This window comes from Bos grunniens, chromosome 21, assembly GCF_055505025.1.
Source record: "Bos grunniens cultivar Pamir isolate PY7600 chromosome 21, Bosgru_T2T1.0, whole genome shotgun sequence".
In the NCBI taxonomy this organism is placed as follows: Eukaryota; Metazoa; Chordata; class Mammalia; order Artiodactyla; family Bovidae; genus Bos; species Bos grunniens.
In genome coordinates this window covers 36,787,401-36,804,258 of record NC_141185.1, presented here as the reverse complement: position 1 = coordinate 36,804,258, position 16,858 = coordinate 36,787,401, and the positions used below count along the sequence as shown (strand labels likewise).

The 16,858-nt window shown below is 49.6% G+C and overlaps 1 protein-coding gene across 1 annotated transcript; it reads left to right on the top strand.

Moving 5' to 3' along the window:
- The first annotated feature begins 8,788 nt into the window (after positions 1-8,788).
- RPP25 (ribonuclease P/MRP subunit p25) lies at positions 8,789-15,392 on the top strand. The gene is made up of 2 exons (XM_086363824.1): positions 8,789-11,911; positions 14,713-15,392. The coding sequence occupies exon 1, from the start codon at positions 9,289-9,291 to the stop codon at positions 9,919-9,921; it is 633 nt and encodes a 210-aa protein (XP_086219950.1). The 5' UTR covers positions 8,789-9,288; the 3' UTR covers positions 9,922-11,911; positions 14,713-15,392.
- The last annotated feature ends 1,466 nt before the right edge of the window (positions 15,393-16,858 follow it).

The following is a 16,858-nucleotide window of genomic DNA, read 5'->3' as shown; positions in this document are numbered from 1 at the left end:
GAAGACTGGCCCCGGTGCCCGAACCCTCACCCCCATCCCAGGCAAGCACCTGACATAGCAGAATTCTACCCTGGAGTTTCAGAACCTTCACTGTGGTACTTGAGGAGGCCTAGAGCTGATGGCTTTCCATCCTGCTTCCTCTTCCTCCTGTAGATGGTCTAGTGCCATGATTAAGAAGAGACTCTGGGGGCTTTCCTGGTGGCTCAGTAGGAAAGAAACCACCTGCCGATGCAGGAGACACAGGTTTGATCCCTGATCCAGGAAGATCCCGCATGCTGTGGAGCATCTAAGACCACGTGTCACAACTATTGAGTCTGTGCTCTGGAGCCTGGGAACTGCAACTACTTAAGACTACATGCCCTAGAGCCTGTGCTCTGAAACAAGAGATGCCACCGTGATGAGAAGCCCTCACACTGCATCTAGAAAGGAGTCCTCACTCGCCACAACTAGAGAAAAGCCCATGCTGCAGTGAAGACCGAGCACAACCAAAATTAATCAATTAAATAATTAAAAAAAGAAAAAACAGACTCTGGAGCCAGACTGACTATCGACCTGGCTCTACCTCACTTATGAAATGGGTAGTGGCTTCACTGTTGATACATGTGTCTGGCATCTAGTAAGTGGCTAAGTAAACATTAGCTATAATTGATAACTATTTCCAAGCCTTATCAGCTCTATACCTTCCTCCTATGCCAAGGTTCTCAAATATCCTGACTCTTATTTTTTTTTAATCAATCCCCACTTTGAAATTAGGAGTATAACCTTATTTTCAGAAGGCAAAACTGATCTAAAGGTGGAAGCAATAATGGGGGTGGGGGGAGCGGTTTCAGGCATCCCAGCAGGGTCTTGGGAAGACGTTTGGGGACAAGAACTCCTGGGAACCTAACTTTGCCCAGGTAGGTGCCTTTTACTATACAGAATCTGGAACAAAGATGGAGGACCGACTTAGTGGTGGCACCCACTCCTGGAGAGAGAAAGAAGAAACTCCAGTGGTTTTAACAATTCTAAGTCCCACATATCCCCTTTCGCCTCTCCCTTCCAGGACTTAGGTGACTTGGCCTGTTGGCTAGAAAAGCAATTGAATTGCATGCAAGGTTAATGGCTCTTGTCTCCAAGGGAATCCCTCACTGGATCGGCAAGGCAAACTCTTTATTCCCTATCCATGGGATCAGAGCCAACACAGCAGGAGTGGGCTGCAGGCGGACACTTTGCAGTGTTGGGACTCCTGGGTCCTATCCTGGCTGGCCCAAGGGAAAAAGCAATGATGAAGGTGAAACATGGTAAGGAGGCTGGACTAGGGTGGAAAGAGAGACAGGGAGCTAGAATCAGACCACTGCCCCAGGCCCCAGGACGCAGTCTAAGGGAAGGGCACCTGGCCTGGGTAGGGACTCTGATATAGCAGAGCTCTCTCCCAGACTACATTCACCTCCAGGCATCATTGCCTAGCAGTGTTAAATTTACAAAGAGCTCTGACAGCCATAATCTTACAGAGCCTCCAGGAGAGCCCTGTAAAGTGGTGACTGCTCTTACACCCATGACCAAAGACTTGAAAACAGCCTTAGAAAAGTTGCCCCTCTTACATCCATTTCAGTTCAGTTCAGTTGCTCAGTCATGTCTGACTCTTTGCAACCCCATGGACTGCAGCACGGCAGACCTCCCTGTCCATCACCAACTCCCGGAGCTTGCTCAAACTCATGTCCATCAAGTCAGTGACGCCATCTAACCATCTCATCCTCTGTTGTCCCCATCTCCTTCTGCCTTCAATCTTTCCCAGCATCAGAGTCTTTTCCAATGAGTCAGTTCTTCACATCAGGTGGCCAAAGTATTAGAGTTTCAGCTTCAGCATCAGTCCCTCCAATGAATAATTCAGGACTGATTTCCTTTAGAAGGCCTGGTTGGATCTCCTTGCAGACCAAGGGACTCTCAAGAGTCTTCTCCAACACCACAGTTCAAAAGCATCAATTCTTTGGTGCTCAGCTTTCTTTATAGTCCAACTCTCACATCCATACATGACTACTGGAAAAACCATAGCCTTGACTAGATGGACCATTGTTGGCAAAGTAATGTCTCTGCTTTTTAATATACTGTCTAGGTTGGTCACCTTTTCTTTCAAGGAGCAAGTGTCTTTTAATTTCATGGTGGCAGTCACCATCTGCAGTGATTTTGTAGCCCAAGAAAATAAAAAAAATATTTACAGATAGTCTGTTTCCCCATCTATTTCCCATGAAGTGATGGGACCAGTTGAGCTATTTCAAATCCTGGAAGATGATGCTGTGAAAGTGCTGCACTCAATATGCCAGCAAATTTGGAAAACTCAGCAGTGGCCACAGGACTGGAAAAGGTCAGTTTTCATTCCAATCCCAAAGAAAGGCAATGACAAAGAATGCTCAAACTACCGCACAGTTGCACTCATCTCACACGCTAGTAAAGTAATGCTCAAAATTCTCCAAGCCAGGCTTCAGTAATACGTGAACCGTGAACTTCCTGATGTTCAAGCTGGTTTTAGAAAAGGCAGAGGAACCAGAGATCAAATTGCCAACATCTGCTGGATCATGGAAAAAGCAAGAGAGTTCCAGAAAAACATCTATTTCTGCTTTATTGACTATGCCAAAGCATTTGACTGTGTGGATCACAATAAACTGTGGAAAATTCTTCAAGAGATGGGAATACCAGACCACCTGACCTGCCTCTTGAGAAACCTATATGCAGGCCAGGAAGCAACAGAACTGGACATGGAAAAACAGACTGGTTCCAAATAGGAAAAGGAGTATGTCAAGACTGTATATTGTCACCCTGCTTATTTAACTTATATGCAGAGTATATCATGAGAAACGCTGGGCACAAGCTGGAATCAAGATTGCTGGGAGAAATATCAATAACCTCAGATATGCAGATGACACCACCCTTATGGCAGAAAGTGAAGAGGAACTCAAAAGCCTCTTGATGAAGGTGAAAGTGGAGAGTGAAAAAGTTGGCTTAAAGCTCAACATTCAGAAAACGAAGATCAGGACATCTGGTCCCATCACTTCATGGAAAATAGATGGGGAAACAGTGTCAGACTTTATTTTTGGGGGCTCCAAAATCACTGCAGATGGTGATTGCAGCCATGAAATTAAAAGACGCTTACTCCTTGGAAGGCAAGTTATGACCAACCTAGATAGCATATTCAAAAGCAGAGATATTACTTTGCCAACAAAGGTCCGTCTAGTCAAGGCTATGGTTTTTCCAGTGGTCATGTATGGATGTGAGAGTTGGACTGTGAAGAAAGCTGAGCGCCAAAGAATTTATGTTTTTGAACTGTGGTGTTGGAGAAGACTCTTGAGAGTCCCTTGGACTGCAAGGAGATCCATCCAGTCCATTCTGAAGGAGATCAGCCCTGGGATTTCTTTGGAAGGAATGATGCTAAAGCTGAAACTCCAGTACTTTGGCCACCTCATGTGAAGAGTTGACTCATTGGAAAAGACTCTGATGCTGGGAGGGATTGGGGGCAGGAGGAGAAGGGGACGACAGAGGATGAGATGGCTGGATGGCATCATCGACTCGATGGACATGAGTTTAGGTGAACTCTGGGAGCTGGTAATGGACAGGGAGGCCTGGCGTGCTGAAGTTCATGGGGTTGCGGAGAGTTGGACATGACTGAGTGACTGAACTGAACTGAACTGAACTGATGGGACCAGATGCCATGATCTTAGTTTTCTGAATGTTGAGTTTTAAGGCAACTTTTTCACTCTCCTCTTTCAATTTCTTTTTTTTTCCTCGCCCCATCAGGCCGGCCTCCCGGCGAGGCCCCGCCCACCAGACCCTCCTCCCACGGGGCCCCGCCCCGTCAGTCCTCTTTCAATTTCATCAAAAGGTTCTTCTTAGCTTTCTGCCATAAGGGTGGTGTCATCTGAGGTTATTGATATTTCTCCTGGCACTCTTGATTCCAGCTTGTGCTTCATCCAGCCTGGTATTTCTCATGATGTACTCTGCATATAAGTTAAATAAGCTGGGTGACAATATACAGCCTTGACATACTCCTTTCCCAATTTGGAACCAGTCTGTTGTTACATGTCTGGTTCTAACTGTTGCTTCTTGACCTGCATACAGAGTTCTCGGAGGCAGGTAAGGTGGTCTGGTATTCCCACCTCTTTCAGAATTTTCCACAGTTTGTTGTGATCCACACAGTCAAAGGCTTTGGTGTAGTCAATGAAGCAGAAGTAGATGTTTTTCTGAAACTCTCTTGCTTTCTCTATGATCCGTCAGATGTTGGCAATTTGATCTTTGGTTCCTCTGCCTTTTCTAAATCCAGCTTGAACATCTGGAAGTTCTCGGTTCACATACTGTTGAAACCTGGCTTTGAGAATTTTGAGCATTACTTTGCTAGTGTGTGAGATGAGTGCAACTGTGCGGTAGTTTGAGCATTCTTTGTCATTGCCTTTCTTTGGGATTGGAATGAAAACTGACCTTTTCCAGTCCTGTGGCCACTGCTGAGTTTTCCAAATTTGCTGGCATATTGAGTGGAGCACTTTCACAGTATCATCTTTTAGGATGATGCATCAACTTAACAACAAACAAATAAATCCAGCTCTTCTGATCCAAAGTCTTTCAACCTATGTCTTCAATATATTGAGTCCTGTTCTCTTGCATTTGCCTCCCAAACACACCCCTTCTGCTATGGTTTTGAAATGCCTATGCATTCTTTGATACTACTCACTTCAAGAAATTGAACCACCCCTATAAGCTGCTCTTGGATTTCTAACCCTAAGAAACTGGGTAAGATAATGAATGTTTTCAAGTTACTGAGTTTTGGGGTGATTTTTTATGCAGCAATAGATAACCAGCACCTCTTCCCCATTGTAGGAATTGCCTTTCTTCCCCACACCAACTCACACCTTTACTGGAGAGCTCAAATCATTGGGAAGTTTCCTTTTCTCTTATACTCAGGTGAAGTTGGCTCAAACTGTAAAGAATCTGCCTGCAATGCAGGAGACGTGGGTTTGATCCCTGGGTGGGAAAATCCTCTGGAGAAGGCAATGGCTACCCACTCCAGTATTCTTGCCTGGAGAATCCCATGGACAGAGAAATGTGGCAGACTACAGTCCATGGGGTCACAAAGAGTTAGACAAGACTGAGGGACTAATGCTCACAGCACACAGATGAGATAGAACACCTGTGTTGAAATACCTGTGGTTGCTGCTTTCTAGCTGGTATTAAATATATTGGGCTGGTTACTTAATCTCTCTGTGCCTCAGTTTCCACATCTGTCAAACAATGATAAAAAGGAAGATTTTAAAGATTAAATCAGGGAATAGATGTGAGAGTGCCTGGCCCAGTACTGGGCACTTGGTGGGTGCCTGATAAATGTGACCTTCCTCTGGCTCTGGCTTTCTAGTTCCTGTCTCCCAATCCCCTGCCTGAACACACTGGGACTAGGACCAGGGATTTTAGGGGCCCCACATCCTCTTTCTGCCACTGGAGACAGAGGAGGAAGAGATCTGCCCTGAATAAGGGTTTTCTTCCTCCCACTATTGGGTAAGAAGTAACTTGTCCATGAGAGGCAGATGTACTGCTACAAAGGTCCCCTTGCAGATGAGGGACTGGAGCTGCACTGGCAAGGCTTAGGCTCCAGCCTGGTCACCCCTCCAACTCCTTGGAAGGTGAAAAGAATCTACTTTGCCACTCACTAATCCTCTACATATAAGGAAAAACGCTATTTCCAAGGCTTTGCCCATTTCTTTCCCTTTCTTCCTCCCCTCTCCCTTTATAAATTTTTAATTTTTATTTTAATCACAAATAATATGTGAAAAATAACATCAGCCAACATTTCCTGAGAACTTACCAGCCAAGGTTCTAAGACTGTTAGGTGTCTCACAACTGCTTTATGAGGCAGGTTCCTGTATTTACCCCATTTTACAGCTGAGAAAACCAAGGCACAGGGGCTAATGGCCCAAGGTCACACAGAGGCAAAAAGAAGCTAATGAAGCTCAGACTTCAAGGTCAGGACTTCATTACACAGTCTGTTCCAAACCTCCAGGCTTAAACTTTGTATTCTGAAGGCACAAATTGAGGCTTCAGAGAGTGTGTACTAGAAAACAGCACACACTACAAAAAAAATAAAAATAATTTTTAAATGTATTTATATCTATAAACATGCACACACTTAAAAAAAAAAAACTTGTGGTCCTATTGTGAGGTTTTTTTGACAGAAAGTCTTGACTCTCTTTCCACGTTTCTGTCGTGGAGTGTGCACCACAGATGCTCAACTTAGGCACCTTCCCAAGAGTTGAGCCCTCTACTCTCCTCCCAGCTGCGTCTGCCGGGTCCCCCTGTCCCCCTCCCCCGTTCCTCCCTGCCTCCCCCGGCGTGTCCTTCCTGGGCCTCGCTTCTCACCCCGTTTTCTCTCTCACAGCGCGTCTCTCCTCTGCTATCCTTGCTCCTTCTCCTTCGTCTCTCTTGCTAACTGTCTAATGCATTTCTGCCTCTCCCTGCCCCACCCCAGCACTTGGCCATCCAGCGCACAGGCCCCTCTCCCGCCCTCGGTTGCCCTCTGCCAACCTCGCTACCCTCATTCACAGTGCCCCGCCCCGCTTTAAATCTTTCCGCTCCCCTCCCCGTCCTCGTTCCCCGCTAAGCCCTGCCACTCCGCGGCCCGGCAGGAGCTCACAGCAGGCGGGCTGCGACGCGCGCTGACAGGGTAATGAATGGCTTCAGCGGTAATTAGCGACCCGGCGGCTAATCATGATGTACATTTACATTTTAAGTGCTGCAGAGGGAGCTGGAGAAGAGGAGGAGAGAGACGGGAGGGGACGCGGGCCTTTTCCGCAGCCTCCCTTCACTGACAGGGGAGCGAAGTGAACCGAGTCTTCTCCAGCTGGCGGCAGCGGAGGGGGATGGCGGTGCGAGGCTTTCCAGGGCCAACCCGGGCGAATGCAGAACTGCCTCATCCTCAACAGACGTGAACTCGGAGCTCCCAGGCCCCTTCCTCCAAACTGCAGACCACTGATTAATCCCCTCCAAGTGAACGTTCAGCCTAGGCTTACATACCCCCGTGGATGGAGAGCTCTCTTCTTCCGTAACCAACCGGTTCGGACTTAGATTTCAGCGGTTTGGGGACTTTTTCTTAGGAGAAGGCAATGGCACCCCACTCCAATACTCTCGCCTGGAAAATCCCATGGACGGAGGAGCCTGGTGGGCTGCAGTCCATGGGGTCGCTAAGAGTTGGACACGACTGAGCGACTTCCCTTTCACTTTTCCTTTCATGCATTGGAGAAGGCAACGGCAAGCCTGGAGGGACGGGGGAGCCTGGTGGGCTGCCGTCTACGGGGTCGCACAGAGTCGGACACGACTGAAGCGACTTAGCAGCAGCAGCAGCAACGAAACTGATGCCCGTTAAGGCCCACAACTGCCCCAGTTTTACAGAACCTGAGTACCCCTGAGCCTCGTCAAGGGCTGCAAACTCTTTTGCCTTCACCAGACTGCTGCCCTTCGACTCCTACGGCTGTTCCTCGGGGCGGGGGTGGGGCCGCGGGAGCTGGGACTGGCCAGAAACACAGGTTCCGAGCCGACAGCGTCCTCCAGAGCCTCTCTCCCCAGCGTGCGAGCAGGAGATCCGAGAAGAGGATGGTCATTCACGTACTGGGGCTCAAAAGTCCACCTGCTCTCCAGTCACTCCCAAAGGGCCGTATTGGAGTCAGTCCTGGGTCCCAAATAGCAGGGCCGAGCGCTAGGAGATACGAGATACTGAGAAGGCGAAAGCAGCCTGGAGGAGAGGAGAGGGACCCCAGCAGCCCCGTCTCGAGACTGAGCACCAGCTCGCCCGGGCACTGGGGTGACCCCAGCACTTCAACGGCTTCCTGTCCGCCGCAGCTATCAGGGCTCCACCCGGCCACGCCCCGTCGTAGTCATCCCTACCCGGATCAGGTCTGGCCCGCCTTCAGTTCTTTGTGTGCGCGAGGGGTGGAAGGATGAAGGACGAGGCCCTAGGGCAATTCTAGGAGGAATACAGCTCCTTCACAAACCCTCTCTCTCTCATCAGCAATCCTTTAAAGCCCAATCTCGTCTCTCCCTTCACTGTTCATCTCTCCTGGAAAGAGATCCCGGGCCACTCCCTCGGTCTTGCGGAGTTCCCGGGGAAGGGCACCCAGTAACACCATAAGGTCCCAGAGATCCGTTTCCCAGCTACCTCCCTTCTCCCTCAAAACCTGCTTTTACCCAGTCTCTTTTCTGAAAAAGGACCCCACTGTGTCCCAGGGGGCCCGATTGACTAACAGCAAATTCCACCTGAGAAGAAGGGGGATCCACGCGAGCTGAGGACAATGTCTGGCTTACTGTAGGGCATGCAGCTCTAATACTTGACTTTCAGGCATGGACGGAGGGAGCTTAACTCCTCTTGAGAGGCGGGTCTCATCGTTCTCGTCCCATTCATTCCAGGGGACAGCCTGGCCCAGAGCCTCAGTTCGCACACCCCAGCGGGTGTGCGGGGGTGTCTGGGAGCCTTCAGCTCCGGTCAGGCGCGGCGAGGCTGAGACCTCAGTTCTCAGGCTGCCCTGCGAGGACCATGCCGAGACATAGTCGTCGAGGGCAGGCGCGGAGCGGAGACGGAGCCAGCGCCTACTACACTCAGCTGACAGCGCGCAGGCTGTCATTCAGGCGAGAAGAGCGGCTCGGGAGCGAAGGGACGGGGTCGGGGTGGGGGTGTCATTCCTCTAGGAGTGGGAGAAAGAGGTCCCAGTCCCCAGAAGGCCGCTTTGAAATCTCTCATTGGGAGCGGGCAAGGGGTGGGTGGACTTCAGCTAAACCGCGAAAGGGCTCGGGGACCCGGCTTGAAGCGGCGTTTGCCCAGCAAACGCAGTTTTTATTTAGGTTGTAGGTTTATGAAGGTAGGCTCAGGTAGGGCTGATGGTGATTACAGGGAAACTTCAGCTGGCAGGTCACCCCTGGCACTGCCATGGCACCCCGCGGTGCGCGCACCTCCCAAACCCGGGTATCCGAGGACCGCAGTGGATGCAGGCGAAAGGCTGGGGAGGCTGGGGCGGCTGGGGCGCGAGCCGGCAGGGCTGGGTAAGGGGCGGGGCCCGGCGGCAGGGGCGGGGCTCCCAGGCTCTGAGGCGGGGCACAGCTAAAGGCGCGTAGCACAGGGCGCCGAGATAGCCGAGTAGAGCAGCGCCCAGTGGAGAGAAGAGGAAGGCTAGGATCGCACCGTCCCAATCCGCCAGCCAGCGTCCACGCCGCTCCCGCACCCTTACCCCTGCCGGCCCTTGCCGGACGCGACCCACCGACATGCAGCCCCGGGGCTGAGGCGGCCCGATGGCGAAGCCCACGTCCCCGCAACGACGGCTCATGGAGAACTTCCGTAAGGTGCGCTCCGAGGAGGCGCCGGTGGGGAGCGGGGATGAGGAGGGCGGCCCGGGCTCAGGCCCCTTCGCCGACCTGGCGCCGGGCGCCGTGCATATGCGGGTCAAGGAGGGCAGCAAGATCCGGAACCTGCTGGCCTTCGCCACTGCCAGCATGGCGCAGCCAGCCACGCGCGCCATCGTCTTCAGCGGCTGCGGTCGAGCCACCACCAAAACCGTCACGTGTGCCGAGATCCTTAAGCGCCGCCTGGCGGGTCTGCATCAGGTCACGCGGCTGCGCTACCAGAGCGTGCGCGAGCTGTGGCAGAGCCTCCCTCCGGAGCCCACGCCGGGGCAGAAGCCTGGCGAGCCAGCCGCCAGTCTCAGTGTACTTAAGAACGTGCCCAGCCTCGCCATCCTACTTTCCAAGGATGCCCTGGATCCGCGCCAACCCGGCTACCAGCCGCCGAACCCCCATCCCGGCCCCTCGTCCCAGCCAACTGCTCCGACGTCCAAGAGGAGTCTAGGGGAACCTGCTGCTGGAGAGAGCTCCGCGAAGAGGTCACAACCCGAGCCAGGTGCTGCTGAAGAGGAACAGACCGCCTGAGAACTACGGCCTCTGGGCCACCTGGACGGGCTGGATCCTACCCCCGAGCTTCGACCTTGAGACGCATCTCTAGCCTTTCATGCCTTGGTACTCTGGAACCTACAATGTGGCAGTATAGACCCCAAGGCGACAAGAGGGGAACCCCAGGGAAGCTTCGTCGTGGGGTTGCTCCTCCACCTGTGTTGCCTGACGACACCTTCAGCTTTTCTGAACCATACGGGGACCTTCTTCAGGGAGGGAATGGTGGGCAATGGGACTCTTGAGCCTTTAACCCCAAGGGTTAAAGGTTCCTGTAGGATTCTTGAAGTGGGGTAGGAAGGTGGAAGCTGAGGAAAGCTCTTGGAATCACCCCACCATTGTCAGCAGAGGGCAAAGGGTTGGAAGCCACTGCTTGAGGGCGGGCGATTTTGAGTGGCAAGTGGTAAGGGGCTATTCTGCCCCTCACCCCAGGACAGTTTCTAGTTTTCCTTTCCCTGCTTTTAAGGAGCATCCTGAGATCATGGTGGCAGGGACGTCTCCATAGGCTCTTTTAACATCCCACTTTCCCCATGCTGGCCCAGAGGGAGAGACCCAGGACAGAACTCTCCATGCCACCTCCCCTGAGCCCCACAGCTGGAGTCTTGCTTCCAATAACACAAACACAAAAATGGTTCTGTCCCTGGGTTTTTTCCTAACCACTTGCCTGTGTAGAGACTGCTCTGGTCTGCCCCCTTGTGTCTCAGTCCCCTCCAGCCTGGAATCCTTAGCTTTTGGAGTCTTAAGGGTCAGGCACAGAAACTGGACAGCTTTGAAATGGTGCCGGGAGCACCTTACCCAGTGGCTGGTTCCTCCCTCTTTCTCAGCCCTTCCTGGCTAGCTCCAGTAGCTTCAGGGCTTGTGGCCAGAAGGGGACCTTTGTCACCTTATGTGTTACCACTAAGGGAAAGGGAGCAGCATACTGCTTTTCTGGAAGGGGGAGGAAAGTGAGCATCAGTGAACTATCCTGGGGGTCACTGCCAAGGGTGGTAGACCCAACTGGGCTCCCTAAGTCTGCAGCCTCCTGCCAATAAACAGCCCTACCAGACGGCTGGCACAGAGCCCCCCAGACCCATGGATAGAATCTACCCTTCACTGCTCTCTCTCTCTCTCTCTCTCTCTCTCTCTCTCTGAGAAAGGACAGCACACCCTTGGGAGAGGGGGAGGAGAGACTGAGCACAAATCCACTGCTGGAAATTACTATTCAGCAGAGAAGCTGGGACTTGGGCTGTGAATCACTGCAGGCTCCCTGATAAGCTGCTGCCTCTGGCCCTGCACAGCTGTCTGTTGAGAGATAACAGCCTTATAAGCCTTTCTGCCCAACTCCAAGTCAGGTGGGAGGGTGGAAGGAGTGCTGTGTACTGGAAGCACTCTAGCAAATATGAGGGGGAGGGGCATATAGCTCCAAGATCATAGAAGCAGACCCTGTCCCCTTGCAACTTAACAGCATCCATGGAAAGGAAGAGATGGGGAAATATGTAAGTCACTTTGTAGGCAAAAAGCTGAAATAAATCCTTCTGCTGGTAACAAGAGGTAGGTTTCTGCAGTTGATAGAAGGGGCTCTTCAGGGAGTTCACCCTCACCCCCCAGCTCTGCTTGTGCTTTGGATAGGTGGGCCCTGTCAAAGAGACTGGCACGGGCTGCTCTCCCTAATGTCTTGTTCTTGATGAGTCCCTGGGGAGAGCCAAGGGATTGGGGTGTATGAGTCTGACTCTCTCAGGAGCAGCCCAGGAAGTGTGGAGAGAATGTAAACTGTCCTGACAACAAGGGTGCCCTGGGCTGGCACTGGGCGTCCGCATCTGAATTTAAATGATACAACGCAGAAGAGGTCCTGCATGGTAGAGTCTTAGGAGAGACTGCTCTTGGTTCTGGAAGAGGGTCAACTTTCCAAGATCACTAGCGTCTAAAGTCCTGATTGCTGGGTCACCAGGACAATGCAAGCAGAGACTTTCTCATTGAAGATGTCTTGGGTCAGGTGAGTCACCTTCCAGCCTAGAAACTCACCCTGTGGTGTGGAGAGGAGAGGGGCATGTTGTTTCCCCACCTTCAGAGTGTTACCCTGCTCACATGGTGGACTGCGTTTCTGCCTCCCATGCTAGAAAGTGGGTTATAAAACTGGCTGTCTTTTTTGCACCTTTACTCCATCCCAGCAGCTTCAGTTCCCAGGATTTTGATATGTGCTCACGAGTGGCAATGGAACCCAGCATCTATGAATGAGCTCCCCACCCCTGCTTTACTAGATCCTCTGGCCCTGCTGACCCAAGAGGTGACAGATACCCCTATCCACCCCCAACTCCAAGGCTGAGGTGGGAACCTGAGAAGTGCTGGAATAAAGCAGGGGGTGGCCACAGGAGCACCTCAGAGACAGCTCACTTCAAGAACTGACTCGTGGCAGAATGGGAGGGAGTGGGGAGTGCCCTGCCCCACTGTGAGACACCATCTTTCCAGTAGGACCTCTATCCAAGAGCTTTCTGGGCCCTCCTTTGGGGACACTTCCAGCTAGGGGTGGCAGTGAAGACTCACACCCCCAAAACTATCCGGTCACACAATCAGAATCCACTTGGGAGCATAAATATATATAATCTAAGGCCAGAGCATGTGGTTAGATGGGCAATGGGCCACCAGCTGGACCGTGAGGGACTTCATTGTTGTGCCAGGTGCCAATCTAAGCACAGGGTTGGGTGGGGAGTCGGGGGGAGAATCACAGTGTAATCAGACACAGTTTCTGCTGCAGGATATCCCAGTCTAGGGGAGAGGGAAAAGAAAGTCACGGCACAATGCAGTAATAGTAGGAGAAGGGAGTTCTGAGAAGAGGCACTTAATTCACTCAGAGGTACTGATGGAGCTGGCTCAGCAGTGACCAGACAGAGTTAGACAGCTGGACAGGACTAGACAAGGAATTCCAGGCAGAGAGGTGATGCTGCATCTGGTGTTGAGGCAGCTACAAGTGTCTGAACAAAGCTCGGCCAAAGCAGGTGGGACTGGAATACCAGGTGGGAGCTGGGAGCCAGGTCACAAGTAGCCTCCCTGAAGAAAGGGAGGGAGGCAATGGTCTTTTTTCTTTTCATTATATTCCATTGGTTTTTTTTGGTATTGGTCTTTTTTCTTTTCGTTATATTCCATTGTTATTTTTAAAAATATTTATTTACTTCTTATTATTCTTAATATTATTCTTAATATTTACTTATTAAATATTTGGCTTCTGAGGTGGCACTAGTGGTAAAGAACATGCCTGCCAATGCAGGGGGCATAAGAGACTCTGGTTTGGTCCCTGGGTTGGGACGATCCCCTGGAGGAGGGCACATCAACCCACTCCAGTATTCTTGCCTGGAGAATCCCATAGACAGAGGAACCTGATGGGATACAGTCCATGGGGTTGCAGAGTCAGACACGATTGAATCGACTTAGCACAGCACAAAGCATTTACTTATTTAGGCTGCACTGGGTCTTAGTTGCAGGACTTGAGCGAGATCTTTAGTTGTGATGTTTAGGATCTAGTTCCCTGACCAGGGCTGGAGCTTGGGGCCCCTGATTGGGAGTGGAAGTCTTAGCCACTGGACTACCAAGGAAGTCTCACCTTAGTCTGATTGATGTTTGAGAAGGATCCTTCTGGCACCAGTGTAGGTGGAAGGTGAATTGGAAGGGGCCTGACTGCATTTGCTATACTGCAGGGAGGTAGGAGACGGAGCTCTGGTAGTGGGACCAGAGATGGAGTCAGATTTGAGAGCTACCCAGGCTAGGTAGGATTTCATTGCCATTACAGCCAGCATAGAGGAGGGTTGTTCTTTGTGGCTTAACCCTAGCTTGGCCAGAACTTAGCCTGCCTTCCTGGCATCACAGGATGAACCAAACAATAGATGGATTTTGGTAGGGAAGAGGGGTGAGTTAGAGGGGTCCGCAGCTTCAAATTGGTAAAAGCTTTAAAGCTCTTGTCCACTGGCCATGAATCTCCTAGAACATGTTCACTGCACAGTTAAAGGAAGTCCTGGGTGAGACACACTCCCGCCTGGCCAGTGCATCTCCCAGACTGGCTCCCTTCATCTCCCAGCCCCTACTCGATTTGTTCTACAGTTTGGATCACTGCTATGCCCATATTGGCCACTAGGGACGCTCTAGTCCCCTCTTTCACTGAGATGTTGAAATACCTACAGGTTTCCCAGGGAAAAGGGTAATTGAAGAAAGGGAAGGACGAAATACAGTCACAGGAAGGTCTCCTTGGTGACATTGGGTTTCTTCCTGTCGGAGCTTACCTTAGTTTGTAGTTGTGCCCTCATTAGTGTGAACCTCTGGTTGTCAGTTACCCAGTAAACCAGAAGCCGTGATTAAATGGATCCTGCCTGCCTTGCTCCCTACCTAGCTCTTGGAATGCAGGAATCCCACAGAGAGCTGTTGATTGAGTGAATAAGGACTGGGTGAATGAGATTTCTGAACTGTTCTGACACCACATCAAAGCCCTTAACTGTCCATCCCCAGAAAGTGGCCAAAGTCCCCCATCCCCACCATATGGACCTTTGGGTTCTATCTTCTTTTTGAAAAAGCTAAGGGTCACCATGTTTAGGCCTAACTGGAGGATTCTGGTGTTGTTTTTGACTCCTGTTGATTATCATAGACATTGTGAGTTGAATTGTATCCCTCCAAAAGGTATTTTGAAGCCTTAACCCCTGGTACCTGTAAACATAACCTTATTTGGAAACAGGATCTTTGCAGGTGTAATTAATATGTAAGATGAGGTCATACTGAAATAGGAAGAGTCCTTAATCCAATATGTCCTTATAGGAAGAGGAGAAGATACAGACTGACACATAGAGAGAAGAACAGCATGTGAAGATGGAGGCAAAGACTGGAGTTATGCAGCTGCAAGCCAAGTAATGCCAAAGACTGCCAGTGAACAACAGAAGCTAAGAGAAAGGTATAGAATGTAGTCCTCCCTGGAGCCATCAGAGACAGCATGGTCCTGCAGACATCCTGATTTTGGATATCTAGCTTCCAGAACTGAGAAAATAAATTTCTGCTGTTTTAAATCATCCAGCCTGGGGTACTTTATGAAAGCAGCCATAAGAAACTAATACAATATTCTCACCACCTTCAGTGGGAATAGGGAAAAGGAATATGGGGTGTTTGCTAAGGTCTAGTCGTGCATGGTGAAAGGCTCTTTTCAGAGTTCTGCTAGCAAATGTGAACAGATCATATTGAACAGTGTCATATTGAATAGATGATAGGCTTTGCAAGAAATGAGGCTGATTCTGATTTAGAGCAAGTTATTCTTCTCTGAGCCTCAGCTCTCTCATCTGCAAAATGGGCCAGATTGCTGTGGGGATAATACCAGCCTTCCCAATCTTTACTCATTGGAATCACCTAGGGCACTTGTCAAAAATATAGATTGCTGTTATAAATTAATTGGTATAAACTGATTGATTTCTAAATAAAATAGACCTTGCATTACAACTGAAAAAAATGTGTAGATTACATGTTATATGTTAATTATCCCACAATTTTTTAAAAATACAGATTGCTGGGGTTGAACTTCAAAGCAACAGCGTCAGAATCTCCCAGAAAGGACCTGGAAATGGGTATTTCAATAAGATCCTTGAGTGATTTTGATGGTTAATCAAGGTTGACTAGTCGGTGAGATAATTTTTAGAAGGAGTGGCACACTCATTCTTAAGCAAGACCCAAAGTTAAATCCCCATCACAGGAAAAAACCTTTAAGACAGCAGCTAGTAGACTCAGAACACAAAGCATCCCAGCCCTGGGCCCTTTGTCCTGACAGGAAACTGAGGGTGTGAGGTCCAGTTCAGACAACTACAAAAACTCAGCTTTCTTTGTTTAAAAAAAATTATAAGGATGCAGAAAACATGGAGCCTGCATACATTGCTGATGGGAATGTTGATGCAGGCTACCTCGGAACAGCTTGGCAGTTCCTCAAAAAGTTAAACATAGACTTACCTTATGACCCATATATTGTTGCTAGATATAATAATGGAAATAATGGAACACATGTGTCCACATGAAAATATGCCCACAAATGTTCACAGAAGCCTTGTTCATAATAGGCAAAAAGTGGAAAAAACTCAAATGTCCATTAACTGATGAATGAGTAAACAAAATGTGGAATATCCATATAATGGAGTATAACTCTGCCACAAAAAGAAATGAAGAACTTATTACAACATGGATGAATCTTGTAAACTTTATATGAAGTGCAAGAAAGTTGCTCAGTTGTGCCTGGCTCTTTGCAACCCCATGGACTGTAGCCCTCCAGGCTTCTCTGTTCATGTGATTCTCCAGGCAAGAATACTGGAGTGGGTAGCTGTTCCCATCTCAGGGGATCTTCTCAGTCCAGAGATCGAATCCAGGTCTCCTGCATTGCAGGCAGATTCTCTACCATCTGAGCCACCAGCGAAGCCCTAGAATACTGGAGTGGGTACCCTATCCCTTCTCCAGTGCATCTTCCCAATCCAGGAATTGAACCAGGGTCTCCTGCATTGCAGTTGGATTCTTCACCAGCTGAGCTACGAGGGAAGCCCTGTGAAAGAAACCAGACCCCAAAGGACATTCATATTTATGTGAAATTTCTAGTGAAGCAAATCCATAAATACAGAAAGTAGATCTGTAGTTGCCTAGGGCTGGTGGGGTTCAGGGAATGAGGAGTGACTGCCATTGGGTATGGAGTTTCTCTTTGGGATGGTAAAAATGTTCTGGAACTAGATAATGATAATGCTTATACAACATAGCAAATAAAAGGACACTGAATTATAGACTTTAAAAGGATGAATTTTCTGGTTTGTGAATTATATTTCAATCAAAAATTATATCCTTTAATGATGTTATCATAAAAGTAATAACTTAGGAAATTACATAATAAGTATTAATTAATTATGAAAAAGTACTATTAGAGCTCTCCTATCTATATTCAATGGGC

Bases quoted from the DNA above. Each gene is read 5' to 3' on its own strand.
- RPP25 (XM_086363824.1), top strand. From the start codon at position 9,289: ATGGCGAAGCCCACGTCCCCGCAACGACGGCTCATGGAGAACTTCCGT.